Genomic DNA, 16,324 nt, shown 5'->3' with positions numbered 1-16,324 from the left:
TGAGCGCCAACAAAGTAGAACCGAACTGGCGAATCGAAAGGAGCGATAGCCGAGAGGGGAAACGGACGTCGGAGCCTTTTGTGGGATGTCGATGTTGGCCACGGTCAGAGTCTGGAAGTGGAAACTGGAATGACAAGAGGCGGATTGAGAACGGCTACGGCACCACGGCCCACGCGAGCGCAACGGAATCCGCTGTGCCGAATAACACTCCGCCCCTCCTAGCCGTCCCTGTCCGTCCGCTCGCCAATCCGTGTCTCTGAGCTTCTCTTCTCGTCTTCATCCACCCCAATGACAATGACAAATTCCTCCTTCGAATCCCATTATGACCACGGGTACGAGCACAACAAGCCATAACGCCGTCCTGAATACGGATACAGAAGTCAGAAAGCGCACTAGTCCGCGTAAGTGCGCGGAGATCTGAGAAGATCAAGCTTCACAGAAAGAGAACGTGGAAGTGGACGAGGATGGATGGATATGGACGCACTAGGCTGGTTACGAGCACGCGCGGGGCTTTCGCGGAATCATCACTTGTAGCGCAGAGCTCTGGACCCTAATCCGCATGTTAGGAAGGAGGTACAGTACAATGCTTTCCTCCCTTGCAATTGCGCATGGATAGGGGATCGATGAACCAATCAACTCATCTTCTCGAAACCCGTGTCCTTGTCCTTGTCCGACTAGTTTCCAAAAAAGGCCCTGTGAGCCGCATGGCCGACGTCCTGCCAGGACCCGAGATGAAAAGATAGAAAAAGGTACTGAGAATTTTCTCGTCCGATAATAGATCACATTTCATCGACAGCCAATGCCATGCATCTAAAAGCAGACACGCTGAAACGTGGACGTCGCAGCAGCCCAGTGGGAGCTTCAGCTTCGCATTCAAAGCGTCGGAGGCTCGAAGGTTTCACAGTGGATCGAAGGATGCGGCCGTGCGGAGTAGATCGAGCGACGAAGGACGAAGCTTGACTTCGGTGTTCAGAATCACTGAGTTCGATCTCAGTTTCCACGCCTCGGAACCCCACGCGATGAACGAATGAACGAATGAAGACGAGCTTCCTAGTTCAGTTCGTCCCTGCTTGGAACAAAGGACGAAGAGAAGACACACACACCACCACGACTCGGAGGATCGAAAGAAGCAGATTTGGATCCTCCGGGCTGGTAAGCTCGTAGACACGCCACTTCGGGAGGTTAATTTGAGAACACGAGGACAAGACGTACGGGCAACATTCTAATAGGGGCTCCTCAGTCCACGAAGTGCATGTCTTTGTCCTCCAAAAAGAAGGCGAGGCTGAACATAGGAGTTACCCGAGTAGGCTCCAAATTCGAAGGCGAGGACGAAGATGAGATGCCAAGGATAAGGATAAGTATAACTGTATAGCCGATCGCGAGGTGGAATTTCTGATTCTGGGAACAAGGACGTACCTGTTCGGGGAACATGGCATGGCACAGCATGGAAGTATACTCCGGGCTCTTCATTCTTCACCCTTCAAATTCAAAGCGTTGGTCTTCGAATTCTGCGGTGAGACGTACTTCTGAGGCCATCTTCGTCTGATGTGTAGCGCATTGGATAACCCAGAAGTAGATCTAGAGCAGGTCAGTAACACCTACAATCGGCTCCGAAGATCATCTCCTAGAATGGGAGGTCCAATGTTCGACGTTCGATGCGTATATTAGGAACAATGTGTTCGACCTCGCGGGTGTATAAGCGTTCATATCATATATCAGATATCAAACATCATACGTACACACCATTAGCACAACTGGCCGTTTGAACTTCCCTTACAGGCTCCTTCCCCAATGTTCATATCGATAACAAGTTGTACTCAGCATCATCCTTCGTTTCTGTGCACATGGAACACCACGGTCCCGAAGACGTCTTCCATCCTCAGTCCCCAGTGGCGTTAAACAGGCAGTCTCGAGTCTTGACACCAAAAGCAGCCAGGAATCAGGAGTCGGTCGTACGCCTTCCAGTTCTGGGAACAAAAGAATCCCGCTTTTGGGAATGTGTAAGGCTTCGGTCGTCGGAGTTGGGACTTTGAGCGGCTGACTTGATTGACGAGAAGAAAGCTCGTGAGCGGAGCTGTGCTTATGAACTGGAGATGAAAGGGAGGAATATCAGTATTCGAGGATCGGGAAGGAGTTCTTACATCGATGAGTATGCATGCACGGAACAGAAGACATCACGTACTCTTTGGCCAGAGTTGTGAGGTATCTGCCACACCCTAGATACATCTTGTCGGAATATTACATCAAAAATTTGGCGCACAAGTATTGGCATGAATATCTGTTGTGATCTTGTTCGATTCTCGAGGTCCTGAGGAATTGGCCCTTTTCAATCTCCTCTCGATACATAAACACTGTCATCATTGTCGGCTTCAACTACAGGTCGAAGGCTCGCATTGCACTGAAGTGTTGGAATATTCCTCGCTCAGATGCATGCCACAGTCAGACGGTCTCTCGCTCTCAGCGTTGTCGAAGGCTCGCGGTGCTCGCAGACGACAGATCGTCGTGCTCTGATGCTCGCCACAGTCGAAAACTTCACTCACAGACCACAGAAATCCGTTGCCTGATGCATGCCACAGTTAGACGGTCCCTCGCTCTCAGCATTGTCGAAGGCTCGCGGTACTCGCAGACGACAGATCGTCGTGCTCAGACGCTCGCCACAGTCGAAAACTTCGCTCACAGACCAAAGACATCCGTTGGGCTTGCGGTCCATCCACCCCTTTGCGGCATTGTCAGACACTGGTTTTTATACCATGTCACAACAGAGTATTGACTTTGGCTCTAGAGAAAAACTAGCTTGCCAGAGGTGCCCTTGGGCAATTAATAGCTCATTGTTAAGATTTTTCTGTCCATCCTTGCGAGTGTTGTTGGCGTCGTCCGATGTTGCCCGAGACATCCCGAGACACTCCGGTCCTCACCGTACTCACCGGCCGCCACACAGTTCTTTCAAGGTGGCGTAATTGTGTTGTCACCCACGATTATGGGTGTACACACCATTGAAAATATATCGTTCTCAGCGTCCTCCGAATACAAGGTACGCTTGCAAGTATTGCGAGACCCACAACATATTACCATGAGAGATCCACCAATTTTTCCCAATGGGTTTTTATACGGTCATTGCTCTCTCTGGCTAAGTCATGTTGTATGGTCTCGTAGTACTTACAGTAGGTTCTGGAACCCGTGAGAGGCCCGATGTTATCTAGTAGATACAATTATATCACAGTTCATTGTGGGTATCACAGCGGTAAAGGATACCGCGCTGTTTCGTAGTGTATATTTGTACATGTATTCCTGCGGATAAGGGTATTGGTCCTTAAGGGCCCATTTTGTACCCCGAATAAACTTACCTTACCTTACCTTACTTACCCAATACGAGAACGTAAGTATATGTTTGACCCTTCCATATCGAGCGAGCGACTTGAAACGTACCGTCCTAGGTCGAGAACCCTATGCAATCCCGCGTCTTCCAAGGTATGGTACTTGTTCAGGTTGATCTAGAGTATGTATGTCCCACCAGCGAGCCTGAGGAACAAGGTGGGATACGGTGCGATGCTGGGAACCGTCGTCTAGAGACGCTGCAAAGAATTTCAGCCTTCCGACGTACTATTGGATGCGGGTCCAAGCGGCCTATGACAGTGGTGCGGATCAATAAGCGATGTGATTGGTCACCTTTGTTGGCGAGGTAAAATCAAGTGAAACATGCCAGGACAAGATGATCCCATTACATTATATCAAGGCAATGAGCAAAAAAACGAGAGACCTTCCGAGGATGAGATCGATGAGACTCGAGAGGTCCGCATCTCGCCTTCCATGTCGGATAGATTATGCCAGGCTGCATTCGAAGAGCGATGAGCACGTGCTCGCGATCCTGAAGGATACACGTCCTCAAGCGAAGTTTCGTATCATTCGAGTACCAACAAGGGATGATATAAATGATGGCACACAGTTCTAGAGATGTAGGCCACTGCAGTACGTGCCAGCGAAGAACGTCAACTTTCAAGTCACCTGGACTGTGTGGCAGCGACGTGTCGTTAGGTGGGGCAATCACAAATTGAGCATCTGGAGAGGAAGTCGAGACAAGGTATTCAAGAGATAGGGAATATCGTAGGAAAGCTACGCAGCACCGAAAAGACCGTTATTGACGTCGTGTTCAGAGGCATTTGCAAGTGGCTGGTTGAAGCAAAAAGAATCGCGAGCGGTTGTTTGGATCGAAAGCTTTTGGTAAACAGATGACGTAATACGCGCTTTGCCGTGTGGCGAGGTGTGGCATCAGGTGGCATCCTGGTTTTTTGTTCACAGAGGTAAGAAAAAGATGTCTGCCTACCGTAGGTGGACACATCCGGAATTGAACCGGACACCTCTCGCATGCTAAGCGAGCGTGATAAACCAACTACACCATGTGCCCTTGTGATATCTACGACCATGCTTTGTTCACAAGACTGACTTGGTATGGACTTAGAGCAAACTTTGAGCAGACTCGGAGAGTGAAATCCAGCAAAGAACGAGATAGCACGAGCAAAGACTTCGTTGCATAAAATTGTGCAGACGGAAGACGACTTGAGCCACGGAATACAGATGGACCATTCTTACACCATTCTACAAGCACACCGTATGCTCATCAAACAACTGCGCAACCCACATATAATAACTAGTACAATGGATTTTTCATCCGGGACAAAAAATTAAGTACATGGAGACAAGAGAGATGGACATGAAGAGAGCAAGCCTTCGAGAACCTAAGTGCAAAAGAAATGCACCATTCGAGCATCGCCTAGTCGTGAGCGACAAGTCAGGCCAGATCCAAGCCCTCCAACTCAAACGACGTGTAGTCGAAACCAGGCGTCGACTCCACGAGCCTGCGCCCGAGCTCACCCACGACGATTCTGCTCTGCTCCAGAACTTCGCGAAGAGCAAGCAACTCCTCCTTCTCAAGCGTCGTACACTCGTCCGTACCGAGCTCGGTCTGGGAGCTCTGTTCCGAGTGAGACGGCGTCGGCATCGATTGCCCATTCGGAGTGGAGCCGTCGTCAGTCTGGACTTGCACAGAAATAAGTCCACTAGGGCATCCTTCAGGCCAAGACTGTACTGCTTGGATGCCTTGCTCGGAATATGTTCGTGTCTGATCGTAGAGGACAGATTCGGGAGGGGGGATGTGACTTTCAACGGAGGCATGATTGGCGTGGTGGTCATTGGGTAGAGGAGCTGGGAGGTCTCCGCCAGGAGTCGTAGGAGGCTGCGCTCGTTTCTTTTTCTTCTTCTTGTTCTTCTTCGAGCTCGGGCGTTTATTCGCTACGTTGGTGGGGCTTTCGAGTCCGGCATTGGAATAGCTTAGTACAAGAGCGTCTCCGAGAAGGTCCGAGCAATCGTTGTTCGAAAGGTTGTCAGGACTGCCACTGAGAGCTCGCATCAAAACATCCTCCGTTTCGGAGAGTTCGTCGAGGCTTTCGGGTCCGTGCAATGCGTCGATATTAGAAGAAATGGAAGCCGAATCCAGGCCAGCGGGTGCAGGGCTTTCGAGCGGTCGGCAAGAAGGTGGGTGTATTGGTGTGTCCTGGTAGAAATGGTGGTGGTCGTAGTCAGCACTGGTGATGACGCACAACAAGGAAGGAAGCTCTTAGTACCATTTGTAGAGCAGCTGTTCTCTCTTCGTAGATCGCCTTCAAGCCTGGAAAGTGTCCTTTATCATCCTTCGCGCCGAGGTTTTCTACAGTTGCGTTATGAGCGAATCCGAATAAGTCCGGGTGCTGAGCCATTTCGTATGCAGTGCGAAGAACGGCAGGTGAGACGATCCTTCTGACCGCGAGGACTTCCCCAAACTTTGCAGCACGGATGAGCGACAAAGTATCGTCTGTAGCAGCGTAGTAGAATGAATACGCGTAGGTGAGGCAGTGTAGCGCGCTGACTGTAGCCAATGACAAGGGACACTCTGGGTTTTGCATGTGGTCCGTATCCAACTGCGTGACGGACTTCCATAGACGTATACCTATCATCTGATCGAAAGGCACTCGGCATCCGGTCCAATGCCTGTACAAGCATCACCGTGAAGTAATTGATTATAGTCAGATATGAACAGAGTTTGGAATGAAGATGAGAAATGGAGTGACGCACATCATTCCAAGTATGACTTGTTCGTCAAGGTCCCCCTCAGCCACACTTCTCTTCAGGGTTGCAATGTCTTTCCGAAGTGGTAAGCTATCCAGAGCAACCATAAGTCTTTCCTCGTGGGAGATCTCCCATTCGCCCGTGAGCTCTGCCTTCGCCAGTGTTTGCACAAGAGGAAACATCTCGCAGTAATCCAGAAGGCCGGGCTCGGGATATGTCGAGAACTTAGACCGTTCAAGCTGTAAAATATCGTCGTCCATAGCTTCCAGTTGTACAAGGGTCGGAGAGAGAGTCCGGAGACAGTATGTAGAAAGATCCTCTCGTAATGCTGAAGGCCGGGAGGTGCAGACGGGGACCTGCCGTTCAACGCTCGTATCGCAGGTTGGCGCGGGAGCGTTGGGTGAGAATCAAGTACACGTTGGGAACAGAATGCAGCTAGCGGTTCTCATATGCGTTTGTGGGGTCCAGAAGAACTTCAAAGGGCAGGTGAGACACGGAACAAGCAAATCGATCTTGAGGTAGAAGCGCTTGCGTAGTACAATGGCATGACACGGTCCCGACACGGAACAAAAATAATTGAAGCGGAGATTTAAAAATGTTGGCGAGCCGACGGTGGCACAGGGTGGCGACCGCCCTGGAACTCACCACAACCATCTTGCTCTCTCCATAGACCCAAGAGGCATCAGACTTGCATATCAAACTATATTACGACCGCAGCGTCTCAACATTTCTTAGCCATCCGCAACTGACGTATAACTGTCTTCACGGTCAGGATCGACATGTCAACCGCTGTCGCGCCGTCATTGGAACTCACTATCGGATCATCCAGTTTCTTGATTTTCGATGCCTAGACCAACCGACCCGGGCAGCGACCAGTTGGTCTTCAAACCTCAACATCAAAAACTCACCATCAGTCGGAATGCACTCCATTGCTGTCTCCATTGCGGTAAACACAGAACCCCAGGGACGCCACCATTGCGCCTGTGTGGGGGTTGTCGCGCCGCAGAATATTGTGTAAGTTCTTGACTTTTACGGGGTCATTGGTTAGCACGTCTTCTTGCCGTCTGAGTTGGATAAGTTTGTGGACACTACTGTTGCGGACGTTCGTTCTCGAGTCGTGTGCTAGTGAGCTGCACCTATATGAATTATGCCGTAATAGAGGCGGTAACTACGTATGCCTGAAGCACGCCTTCCCCTCCGATTATGCTCGAGCCAGCTCTTCCACTTGACCATGCCTTTCATGTTTTTACTCTTTCACACCACTAATTACCCATTTCTAGAGCCGAGAGCACCAGAAAGCCCACTGGAAGGAGCACAAACACATCTGCCGCCAGAAGCAAGCAATCAACGCTATAGCGCAACAACCCAGCGAAGGACCTGATATTCCGCCCATTCCTACGAAGTTGCGTATGCTGCAAGACTGGTGCTCTTTACATCGTTACATCCTCCGACGCGCTGTCAGCTTCGCCTACTTAAAGACGGACCGGAAGTTCGACGCTGATAACCAGCACATTTTTCTGCAAGTCAGCTACCGCCCTGATTATGATGGCAACCCTGCCAAGGCGTTCGCCTTGGATGGCGGTGTCATTGAAGACGATCCTGCACCGAATACGCCCGAGGGGAGGAATCTAGAGTCTTTCAAGGCTACTACGACAAGGAAGACTGCAGAGATGCGTGCGGAAGATCCTGACTTGGTGTCGTGGGTCAGGTGCATGTGTCAGTGATTTATTTGCGTGCACTCCTTTCAATATCTAATATGCCACATCAGTTCTTGTTGACTCCAATACCAACGTCACGTTTGGTTGGTCGACTGCCCTCCCCGTCTACCGTTCTATGCTCGAATCCCTTCTGCCGACGGGTTTCCCACCACCGCCAATCTGGTTCGGTGAAGCAAAGCATTGCGCCGAGAATGGCTATGTGTATAGGTTCGTGAAGGATAAGAAGCTGCGTATAGAGGATTGGGAACCGGGCGTTATGGAAGAAGAAACCCCTGGAGGAAACTGGGTATGGCAGAGACGAACGAGGGACGAATTAGGTGTTGTGTGAGCGGTTTTGCAGACATATATAACAATGGTCCTTTTGCATCGATCCGTGATTGTGGAGGCCTTGGTTAATCGATACGTTCTACTATAACCGATGACTATCGACCGTCTGTTATCGCACCAGAACAAAGGAGAACGCCACCGCCATCGGTGCCACCCATAAGGAACTCCCACGGGTCATGTTGCAATTGGTCGTTGATCGATGATCGGTCGAACGCCAGTCGAACAAGATTTTCATACCGTCACCCACACCTGTGCTCGAACGATCGCTATCTAGTGGATGTTTGCCACCCATCAGTAACACTTATTTGCCAAACAACAAACCACTCGTCCATATCTAGTAGGATGCTGTGTTTTTGTCCGGGTCCGATTTCTGGGTGGCGAAGTGCTCTTGTTCTCTCGAGGATCCAAGCGCTTGCTATCGCACGCATCGACGGCCTCGAAAGTATAAAAGTACCTAGGTCCACTGTACCTTTTTCCTTGCTACCTCTTTTCCTCCGTGAGCCTTCAGCTTCAGGCCTGGGTTTCTTGAGCTGCACCTGCACCGAGCTGTGCGTTCTACGGTGCTGTATTTGAAAGTTCGCGTAGTCGGTGGGTCGCATATCGAAACTTCCAAGCCGACTTTAATTCACGATTATATATATGGGCGCACTCTGACCATATATTTACCTGGATTTAATAGCTCAGAACTCTATGCCTCGCGCTGACACATCTAACGACGACCGCAGGGGCCCTGCGTCCACGAGGTCCATCGCTCAAGGGCCTTACGGTCGTCCCAGAGATGCATCCGCGCGGCAGGTAGCACCCGCACGTCTAGACGGTCTTGATTTCCCCCTGCATCGCGACGGTTCTCATGCACCTAAAAATTCGAGCAGTACCACTACATATCCCGCTCCTCTCAAACAGGACGGTATAGACCGGCCAGACCTACGACGTGGGCTTCGTATAGGATGTCGCAATCTCTTGAAGCGACTTCGACCTAGCAATCAACCTAGCAGGGCCTTTCGGGCTTCCCAAATAGCTACCTCGACGGAGACTCTGACGCGAGTAGACCCGATTCCGATTCGCCACCGTCCGCCCGTACTACATCATCGAGCGACTCCTCCTCAGCAAATAGCCGGGGATCCGATCTATCACGCTCGCACACCGCTCGGCTCGCAATACAAAATTCCGGTCACCCATGTCCATGATGGTGACCTTTCGAACATAGCCACATCTCGAATCCCTAACTCCACTGCGACCTCGCCAAAAAACCTGGAGCATGCGCCTCCGTCTCCAGTCTCATATCATCCTGTCGCTTTTCCTCCAACCAGGTCGGATACCTCCCCCGAGTCTCAGGATCGACAGGTGTGTTGTACGTTATATGTCCTCTACAGCCTCATCTCACTCCGCCTGTATCCACAGAACTTAATGGACCATCTCAGAGCGACTGGTTTCGATGTAGCTGCCGCTCACTTTCAGGGGAAGCTTCGTGTTCCAACCAATGTACTCGACGCCCACTCTGCGTCTTTGGCCAATCGAGTTCCTTTACCTCCGACACCACAGGGCCAGACATCAACCCGTACTCCCCCAAAGCCGTTCGTATCCCGATCCAAACCACGCACATCGGATGGGAACCCCGCTGTTTTTGCTGGCACCTCCACCTTTAAACCTCGTCCATCATCGAAACTGTCGATAGCTACGCCGTCGCTTTCGAGCTTCTCTGATCAGGCTCCTTCGTCTTCTGGGAGTATTATTGATCTGATGGATTCCATTGCTGGTAGGTGGATTTATCCACTTGCTGGCGGCGTGTTTGATCACACGTCAAATAGCACCATATGGATTTAGGAAGCAAATAGAGGTTCTGAACAAACCGTTAGCCACCCTTGCTAAGAGAGTGATCCCTGTTCGTCATTATATGCAGTACCTTTTTAGTTCTGTGCAGCCGGCTTATACGATTTATACCACGATAGCTCCTTCTGGCTAACCAAATACAGCACCCCTCCGACAGGCAATCCATCGAACTATGTCAAGCGTTCGATGATGCTCGCTCTGATATCACTCAGTCCATCCGAGTCATGACTGACTGGGTCGAACGCGCGAGGGAGCCCTATCCGGAGTTGCCGCCCGACTGCCCACCCAAACTCGCGAAGCTCGACGGACAATGGTCGAAAAAGCAAGATAATACCTGGAAGAGTTTCGATCAGTAAGTGCCGTCATATGCGGCATTCGATTCGTACATTCATACCTAAATATCAACCTCTCTTGCGTAGTGTCAGCAACCGCTTGGTCAAGTTCCTTGACAGACTGTGCCGCATCGATAAGCGCAACGTGGAGAAGTTGGAGCAGTACGTCTGGACGACGAACAGATTTTTCCTCAAGCTTCAGGTGAGTTATAGAAAACAAAACCTTCTCTCCTCGGCCTCCTACTTATAAGTTCGTTTGCTTGGTAGCTTGCTCGTCACATCCGTTACGAACTACGTCTACGGAGCCATTTTGTCCGGGACAAGAATCACAAACGCAGTCTGCGGGACCGGGCCAGGGAAACGCCTGGAGAGAAGGAAGCCGACTATGAGCTCTTCACGCATCGATATAAAATGCGTAAGACGAAGGAGGTCATACAGAGGCAGCGGGCGATGATCAGGTCCATACGAAGTGAACTGGATTAGTTGGAGGGGATGGTGGTAGAGGTCCAGGTGCTTGTTATGACTCATGAGAACTCACGAATGAGAGACGTCTGTAAATTATGACTGGTAGCACACTATCGTGGAACGTTCATGCAGGCGACGACAATGTAACTTACGATCATTCAACGAACCCAAATATGTAGCCCTTTTCCAACGTGACGCATCACCTCCGTACTCTAGGTGGGCAGGTCCGAGCCTTCAAACGTTCCATAACTTATATTCTTCTGGGACCGCTCATATATGCCGTCATTGCGGAAGGTCTCCGGTAAAAAATCAAGTGTCAATGCAGAACACTGAGCCTGGTATCCAAGAGCAACTTGTCTAATAATAAAAAATCTATAATATCTCTAAAGTCCAAGAAATCCTTCAGAATCCATAGAAGCATAACTTTACGAAGCCCTCTTCCGTCCAATCCCCAAATGCATCCTCGTCACCCTCAACAGCGCGTATGCCAGAAATCTATAAATCACGGTTGTCACCACCAAATACGCTAGATTCCGTCCCGGATTCGTGCTCCCATAGCCATACAACTCGAGAACTTCATCGCCAGTATTGATCGGGCAGGAACCATCTGCCAGACGCTGTGCATCCGTGCATGTGAAGTTGAATCCGTGGAAGGTGTATACCACGAGATTCGCTGCGGCGTATTTCAGAGGAGAGAGATAGTTGAGGGCTCTGAGGAAGCCGGGCATATCGATGCTGACGAGACCTAAGAAGGGAAGAATGGTGAGCGGTGTAACGCCGGTGACTCAGACCGTGAAAGAGGCGGCGTACCGGCCATAAAAGTGCCAATGCTAAGCACTGTGCTCGTGATATTGAGGGCGAAGCCAGTACTAGAGCTGAATACGGTATTAAATATGATACCGATGCTCTCCCCGGAAGAGACGATGCAGACTGCCATTGCCGCTCCCAATTAGCATTTCAACCCGACGACGGCAGTCGTGGAAGATACGTACCAGCGTTGAGGGTCACAATGAAGAACATCGCCACCGTGCGACGAAGGTCTACTGCGATGGCTACGAGACTAGAGAACATCAGGCAGGCAACTATCTCTAGTGGAAGTTCGAGCGTCAGGTATGACATGAAGAAAGCCTCCACGGTGTATGCACGATCATCGTGCTCCTATATAATCATGCTCAGTCAGCCTGGGTCCGAACTGATAGAGGAGGGGAGGGAACGTACCCGGTAGAAAACATCCCTCTCAGACGGATATAGCGCCACGTTCTGCAACATCCCGACGAAGTACACCGGCAATATCTCTTGTATACATCCCAACCGGTTCTGAACACTGAAGTAATCGTCCCCAAGCGGAGCGAAGAACACAGCAATGATGATCGCCAATCCCAGCACCTGCCCCAACCTTCCAGCCATCAAATCCGGTCGACGATAAAACCCGAGCAGTCCTCTTCGGAGCAGAATAGGATAAGCCACATAGAACGGGGCCATATCCCTCCTCATCTTCGTCAACTCCGCCGAGACCAGTTGCGATTGTCTCCTCGTCCCCACCTCCGCCGAGGTACGCGCCACAACTTCATCTTGTCCCTTCTCGTTCGCCACGTCAAACTGCGCCGTCAACCTCTTGACCTTCTTGCGACTCACTTCCTCCCTATGCGCCTCCCTCAAATCCACCGACACCAAATCGAGCGCGAAATCAGCCGGGTTCATCTCCGGGGCGCACGTATAGCCCAACTTGGCAAAGTGGGGCAACATATCCTGTGCGGTGCCGGAGTATGCGACTTCGCCACCCTTGGCGAGGAGGAGGACGTTTCCGAAGTAGGCGAAGAGGTCGGAGCGCCCTTGGTGGATGGTCGAGATAACCGTGCGGCCTTCTTCGGCGAGGGCTTTGAGGACGTCTAAGATGGATGCAGCGGTGAAAGCGTCCAGACCGGATGTGGGCTCATCAAGGCTGTGGCAACAACAAGTATCAGTGAATTGCAGCTTGAATAAGACAAACAAATATGCCTTACATCAGGATGCAAGGCTCCGTCAAAACTTGAATCGCGATACTGACACGTCTGAATAAAAGCCCAATCAGTGAAGGCCAGGAAGATCCGCAATAAAATAAGTTACCGTTTCTCGCCACCCGAAATCCCCTTAACAATCTCATCACCAATCAAATTATCCGCACAATCCCTCAGCCCAAACTTCAGAATCACTTCCTCCGCCTTCCTCAACTTCTCCTCCGTGCTCATCTCTTTCGGTAACCTCAAACCGGCGGAGAACCTCAACATCTCGCGAACGGTCAGGTACGACAGGAGTCCGGCGTCATCTTGCGTGACGTAGGAGACAAGGGACCGGATGTCGGCGTCGGCGGGTGGAATACCGTTGAAGAGCATGGTGCCAGCGGATTGGTAGCGTGTCGAGAGAGAAGAACGGAGGCGGAGGGACATAAGGTTCAGCAAGGAGGATTTTCCACTGCCGGAGGGGCCCATGATGACTGTAAGCGTAACGCGTGAAGAGTTAAGTAGTTTTCACGGAGTGAGATGGAGAGGAAGAAACAGATTCGTACTATTGAGCTTTCCAGCCTCGAAGATCGTGCTCACACCCTTCAATATATTGATCCTCCTACTCCGTCGAAAACCAAAGATCGCAGGTTTCGAGATCTCCAACGCATACTTCACAAGCCTCACATCCACCTTCCTCACCACACCACCCTTCCTCATCGCTTCCTCCACCTCCAGATCCGATTCCTTTTCCGTCTTATCCTTCGCAGCGGCCTGTTCCTCTTCCGCCGTCGTCGACTTTTGTTGCGCCGAAACATGGATATCCACCGTCCAATATTTCAGCAGGAGCATGCTAGCAATGGTGAAGAAGGCGGCAAAAGCAACCATGACGCAGATAGGAACTGTTTTCCAGTTCTGGTGGAATGAGAGACTGGAGAGGATGTAATCGCCGCGGTAGGTTATGCAGTTGGGGTCTGTGCGAGGGTCTCCAGTCGGACAGTCGTAGAAACTATCCGTGAATTCGTTCGAAGCCAGAGCCCCGAAGGCGAAGTACTATAAAGACGAGTCAGCTAACTCTGAAATACGCCGATAAGAAAAATTACTTACGACATACGACAAATACTTCAGCCAACGCACATATACTAGAACCCAGGACGTTAGAAGAAATGAGACGGGTAGTTGAAGAGACGAGACTGACCTGGCATAGTGTCGGCTTGAATGAAGTAGCCACACGCAAAACTCTGAATCGTGAATACCAGGTTCCCAACGAGAGTCGCCACTGAAAAGTCCCTGCTTACGGCCGCACAGAATGTGGCGAGAGAAACAGCGATGAAGTGGTTGACCAGGACGACAGCGAAGAACGTGAGGAATTGCTGGGCGTTCGCTTCGAACCCGCACATGAAGTAAAAGATGACTGAGAAGACGAATGGGACAACTATTAAAATGTTGAGAGTCAGCAGAGAAACGTATGTGCAAGAACAGCCTTTACTTACGGATATCTTCCAAAAGAGCACGGGCTAGACGACGACTAACCAACCAAGCGACTACACCGACGACACCTTCGCCTCTTTCACGGTCAAAAAGACTGATGTCGACGCCCGTTATCCGGTAGGTTTCGAACAAAAGGAAGAGGTAACCTGAAAGACATCGGGCAGGGTAAGAATCCGGGTCATATCGTGTAGACTTGGGCCACGTACCTTGAAGTGACGCGCTAATATACAATGCACCCTCGCGAGAACGTATGCCAGACGACGTCTTCGGTAAGTGCAAGAATACCAGCCCGCCAACCAGACCCATCAGTATACCCTCAGCCCAAGAAGCCATGAGCCCCATAGGATCTCTGTACGTGGTGAGGATCGTCCGCGAAGTCAACACGCGAATCTGGCGGTACAATGGCGCGGAGTGTTTGACCCGGGTCCCCCGAGCGGAAACCAATGAAGACCTAGAATCTGCGTGACCTTGAGTGGAGGTTGACGAGAACGTCTGCCCGGATTGGATCTCCCATGCAGAGATGAGACGATCGACTTGGGCTTGTGTCTCGAGCTCTGCCGCGGGTGTGCGGGTATCTACTGAGGAGATGTCAACTAAAGAGCAACCATGTCAGTATATGATTGTTTCTGGGAAGATAAAGATGAGATTTACTGAGATAGTCCGCTGGATTAACATGTTCTCTCAAACCCTTGGGCAGCAGCACCTCGAACCAAGGCAAACACTCCGAGGTAGGACCAGAGTAAGTGCAACGTCCTCTTGTCAGCACCGTGAGACGGTCGAAGAGAAAGAAGATGTCGCTTCGAGGTTGGTGAATAGTGGTGACGATAGTCCGACCCTTGCTCGCCAAATGCTTCAGCGTATTGACGAGCTGGTACGCACTCGTGGCATCCAATCCCGTAGTAGGCTCGTCAAGCCATAGAACGGAGGGGTTCGCGAGCATCTGAACGCCAATGCTGACCCGGCGACGTTCACCTCCAGAACACCCGCGGCGCCGGTATCCATCGCCTACGACCGTATTTGCGCACTCTTTCAAGCCGAGTTCGAGGATGATCTCTTCGACCAGCCGTTGACGTTCCGAAGCGTTCACAGAGGAGGGCAAACGCAGCTCGGCAGCGTACGTGAGGGTTTCTCGAACAGTCAAACTACGTCGAAATGAGACCAATTGAATAAGGAATACGAGGTGAGTCCACGCACGTAGGAAGGAGCACATCTGTCTGCGTAACGTATGCGTTCGTGATGGTCGAAAGTTCGGGCGAGCCGTTGTATAGAACAGAGCCATGTACGCGTAGATTGGTACCTCGCATTCGATGCGACAGGATATTCAGCATAGTGGTCTAAGACCTATGCGTGTCAGTTCGCTGCCCACTATCTAGGGTCAAGAAAAGAATCCTGACCTTCCCGCTGCCAGAGCCTCCAATAATTGCCGACAAGGTTCCAGTAGGGAAATCCGCAGAAATGCCTTGGATGATAGTCTTCTTGCGCTGGCTCGAAGTACCGAGGCCCTTTTCCGCATCCACTTTACCTGGACCCTCCTGCAACTCCTTCCCCTTCTTTGAGATACGTAGAGCCTTCTTCGTAGAGTCTCCTATTGATGCCTGAGCTTTGACTCCGACCTCGAGATCCCTAACCCGTACATCGACTGGCACGACTTGCGAGAATGATATCGTCGCCTGGTGATCATCGACATACCTCCATGGCTCATTCTGTGTTTCTTGTACACCTGAGGGGCCGTCTAAGACACCTGCATCGGTAGCCCCGGCGGTCGACATGGTGGTGGAGAGGAGAATGAAGCAAGTGTCTCATCATCTGCATGGAGGTTGTGAATTACCCCGCGTTCGAAGTCGTGGGAGATTCTCAAATTCCGACAGCGACGCGGGCCACACTGCTTACGTGGATAAAAACAGTAAAAACATACCGCAGGATATCCTACAGAGGACATCCATCATCGCAAAATCCTCGAAATTAGTAGAGCTCTTCTTGGGTAGACAGAGGTTGGTCCGCATTCGGACATCGTAACAAGTTCGCGTTGTAGTGAGTTCCCACACAATTTCATACCCATGATGATCTTCGAAGCAAGAGTTTA

The 16,324-nt window shown here is 51.0% G+C and overlaps 4 protein-coding genes and 1 non-coding gene across 5 annotated transcripts; 2 read left to right on the top strand and 3 right to left on the bottom strand.

The window, feature by feature from the left end:
• Positions 1 to 4,327: 4,327 nt before the first annotated feature.
• Positions 4,328 to 4,402, bottom strand: STEHIDRAFT_t266. The gene has a single exon. It is a non-coding gene; the product is annotated as a tRNA-Ala (tRNA).
• A 384-nt stretch (positions 4,403 to 4,786) lies between these two features.
• Positions 4,787 to 6,359, bottom strand: STEHIDRAFT_162618 (uncharacterized protein; the record flags this gene model as incomplete). The annotated part of the gene is made up of 3 exons (XM_007310253.1): positions 4,787 to 5,548; positions 5,619 to 6,021; positions 6,106 to 6,359. 3 exons carry the CDS (start codon positions 6,357 to 6,359, stop codon positions 4,787 to 4,789), a joined length of 1,419 nt encoding a protein of 472 aa, XP_007310315.1.
• A 583-nt stretch (positions 6,360 to 6,942) lies between these two features.
• STEHIDRAFT_142717 (uncharacterized protein) lies at positions 6,943 to 8,347 on the top strand (the record flags this gene model as incomplete). Its single annotated transcript, XM_007310252.1, has 5 exons — positions 6,943 to 7,113; positions 7,148 to 7,216; positions 7,380 to 7,815; positions 7,868 to 8,141; positions 8,266 to 8,347. The coding sequence occupies 5 exons, from the start codon at positions 6,943 to 6,945 to the stop codon at positions 8,345 to 8,347; spliced, it is 1,032 nt and encodes a 343-aa protein (XP_007310314.1).
• A 63-nt stretch (positions 8,348 to 8,410) lies between these two features.
• Positions 8,411 to 10,929, top strand: STEHIDRAFT_172532 (uncharacterized protein). Its single transcript, XM_007310251.1, has 7 exons — positions 8,411 to 8,732; positions 8,824 to 9,488; positions 9,546 to 9,900; positions 9,953 to 10,026; positions 10,094 to 10,326; positions 10,394 to 10,508; positions 10,574 to 10,929. Exons 2-7 carry the CDS (start codon positions 8,835 to 8,837, stop codon positions 10,787 to 10,789), a joined length of 1,647 nt encoding a protein of 548 aa, XP_007310313.1. The 5' UTR covers positions 8,411 to 8,732; positions 8,824 to 8,834; the 3' UTR covers positions 10,790 to 10,929.
• Positions 10,930 to 11,196: 267 nt separating this feature from the next.
• On the bottom strand, positions 11,197 to 16,010 carry STEHIDRAFT_67390 (P-loop containing nucleoside triphosphate hydrolase protein; the record flags this gene model as incomplete). The annotated part of the gene is made up of 15 exons (XM_007309923.1): positions 11,197 to 11,516; positions 11,582 to 11,678; positions 11,798 to 11,929; positions 11,990 to 12,713; positions 12,775 to 12,822; positions 12,878 to 13,244; positions 13,317 to 13,443; positions 13,483 to 13,803; positions 13,858 to 13,892; positions 13,949 to 14,185; positions 14,244 to 14,387; positions 14,448 to 14,834; positions 14,893 to 15,383; positions 15,436 to 15,575; positions 15,636 to 16,010. The coding sequence occupies 15 exons, from the start codon at positions 16,008 to 16,010 to the stop codon at positions 11,197 to 11,199; spliced, it is 3,945 nt and encodes a 1,314-aa protein (XP_007309985.1).
• Between the last annotated feature and the right edge of the window lie 314 nt (positions 16,011 to 16,324).

This window comes from Stereum hirsutum (genome assembly GCF_000264905.1).
Source record: "Stereum hirsutum FP-91666 SS1 unplaced genomic scaffold STEHIscaffold_19, whole genome shotgun sequence".
Classification (NCBI taxonomy): domain Eukaryota; kingdom Fungi; phylum Basidiomycota; class Agaricomycetes; order Russulales; family Stereaceae; genus Stereum; species Stereum hirsutum.
The sequence above is the reverse complement of the archived record's forward strand: the minus strand, read 5'-3'. Positions and strand labels throughout refer to the sequence as shown.

What these genes read in the sequence shown, in the direction of transcription:
- STEHIDRAFT_172532 (XM_007310251.1), top strand. Translation starts at nt 8,835, where the DNA reads ATGCCTCGCGCTGACACATCTAACGACGACCGCAGGGGCCCTGCGTCC. An exon ending in TTGCTAAGAGAGTGATCCCT is followed by an intron (nt 10,027 to 10,093) that starts GTTCGTCATTAT and finishes ATACCACGATAG; the next exon opens with CTCCTTCTGGCTAACCAAAT. An exon ending in GATTTTTCCTCAAGCTTCAG is followed by an intron (nt 10,509 to 10,573) that starts GTGAGTTATAGA and finishes TTTGCTTGGTAG; the next exon opens with CTTGCTCGTCACATCCGTTA.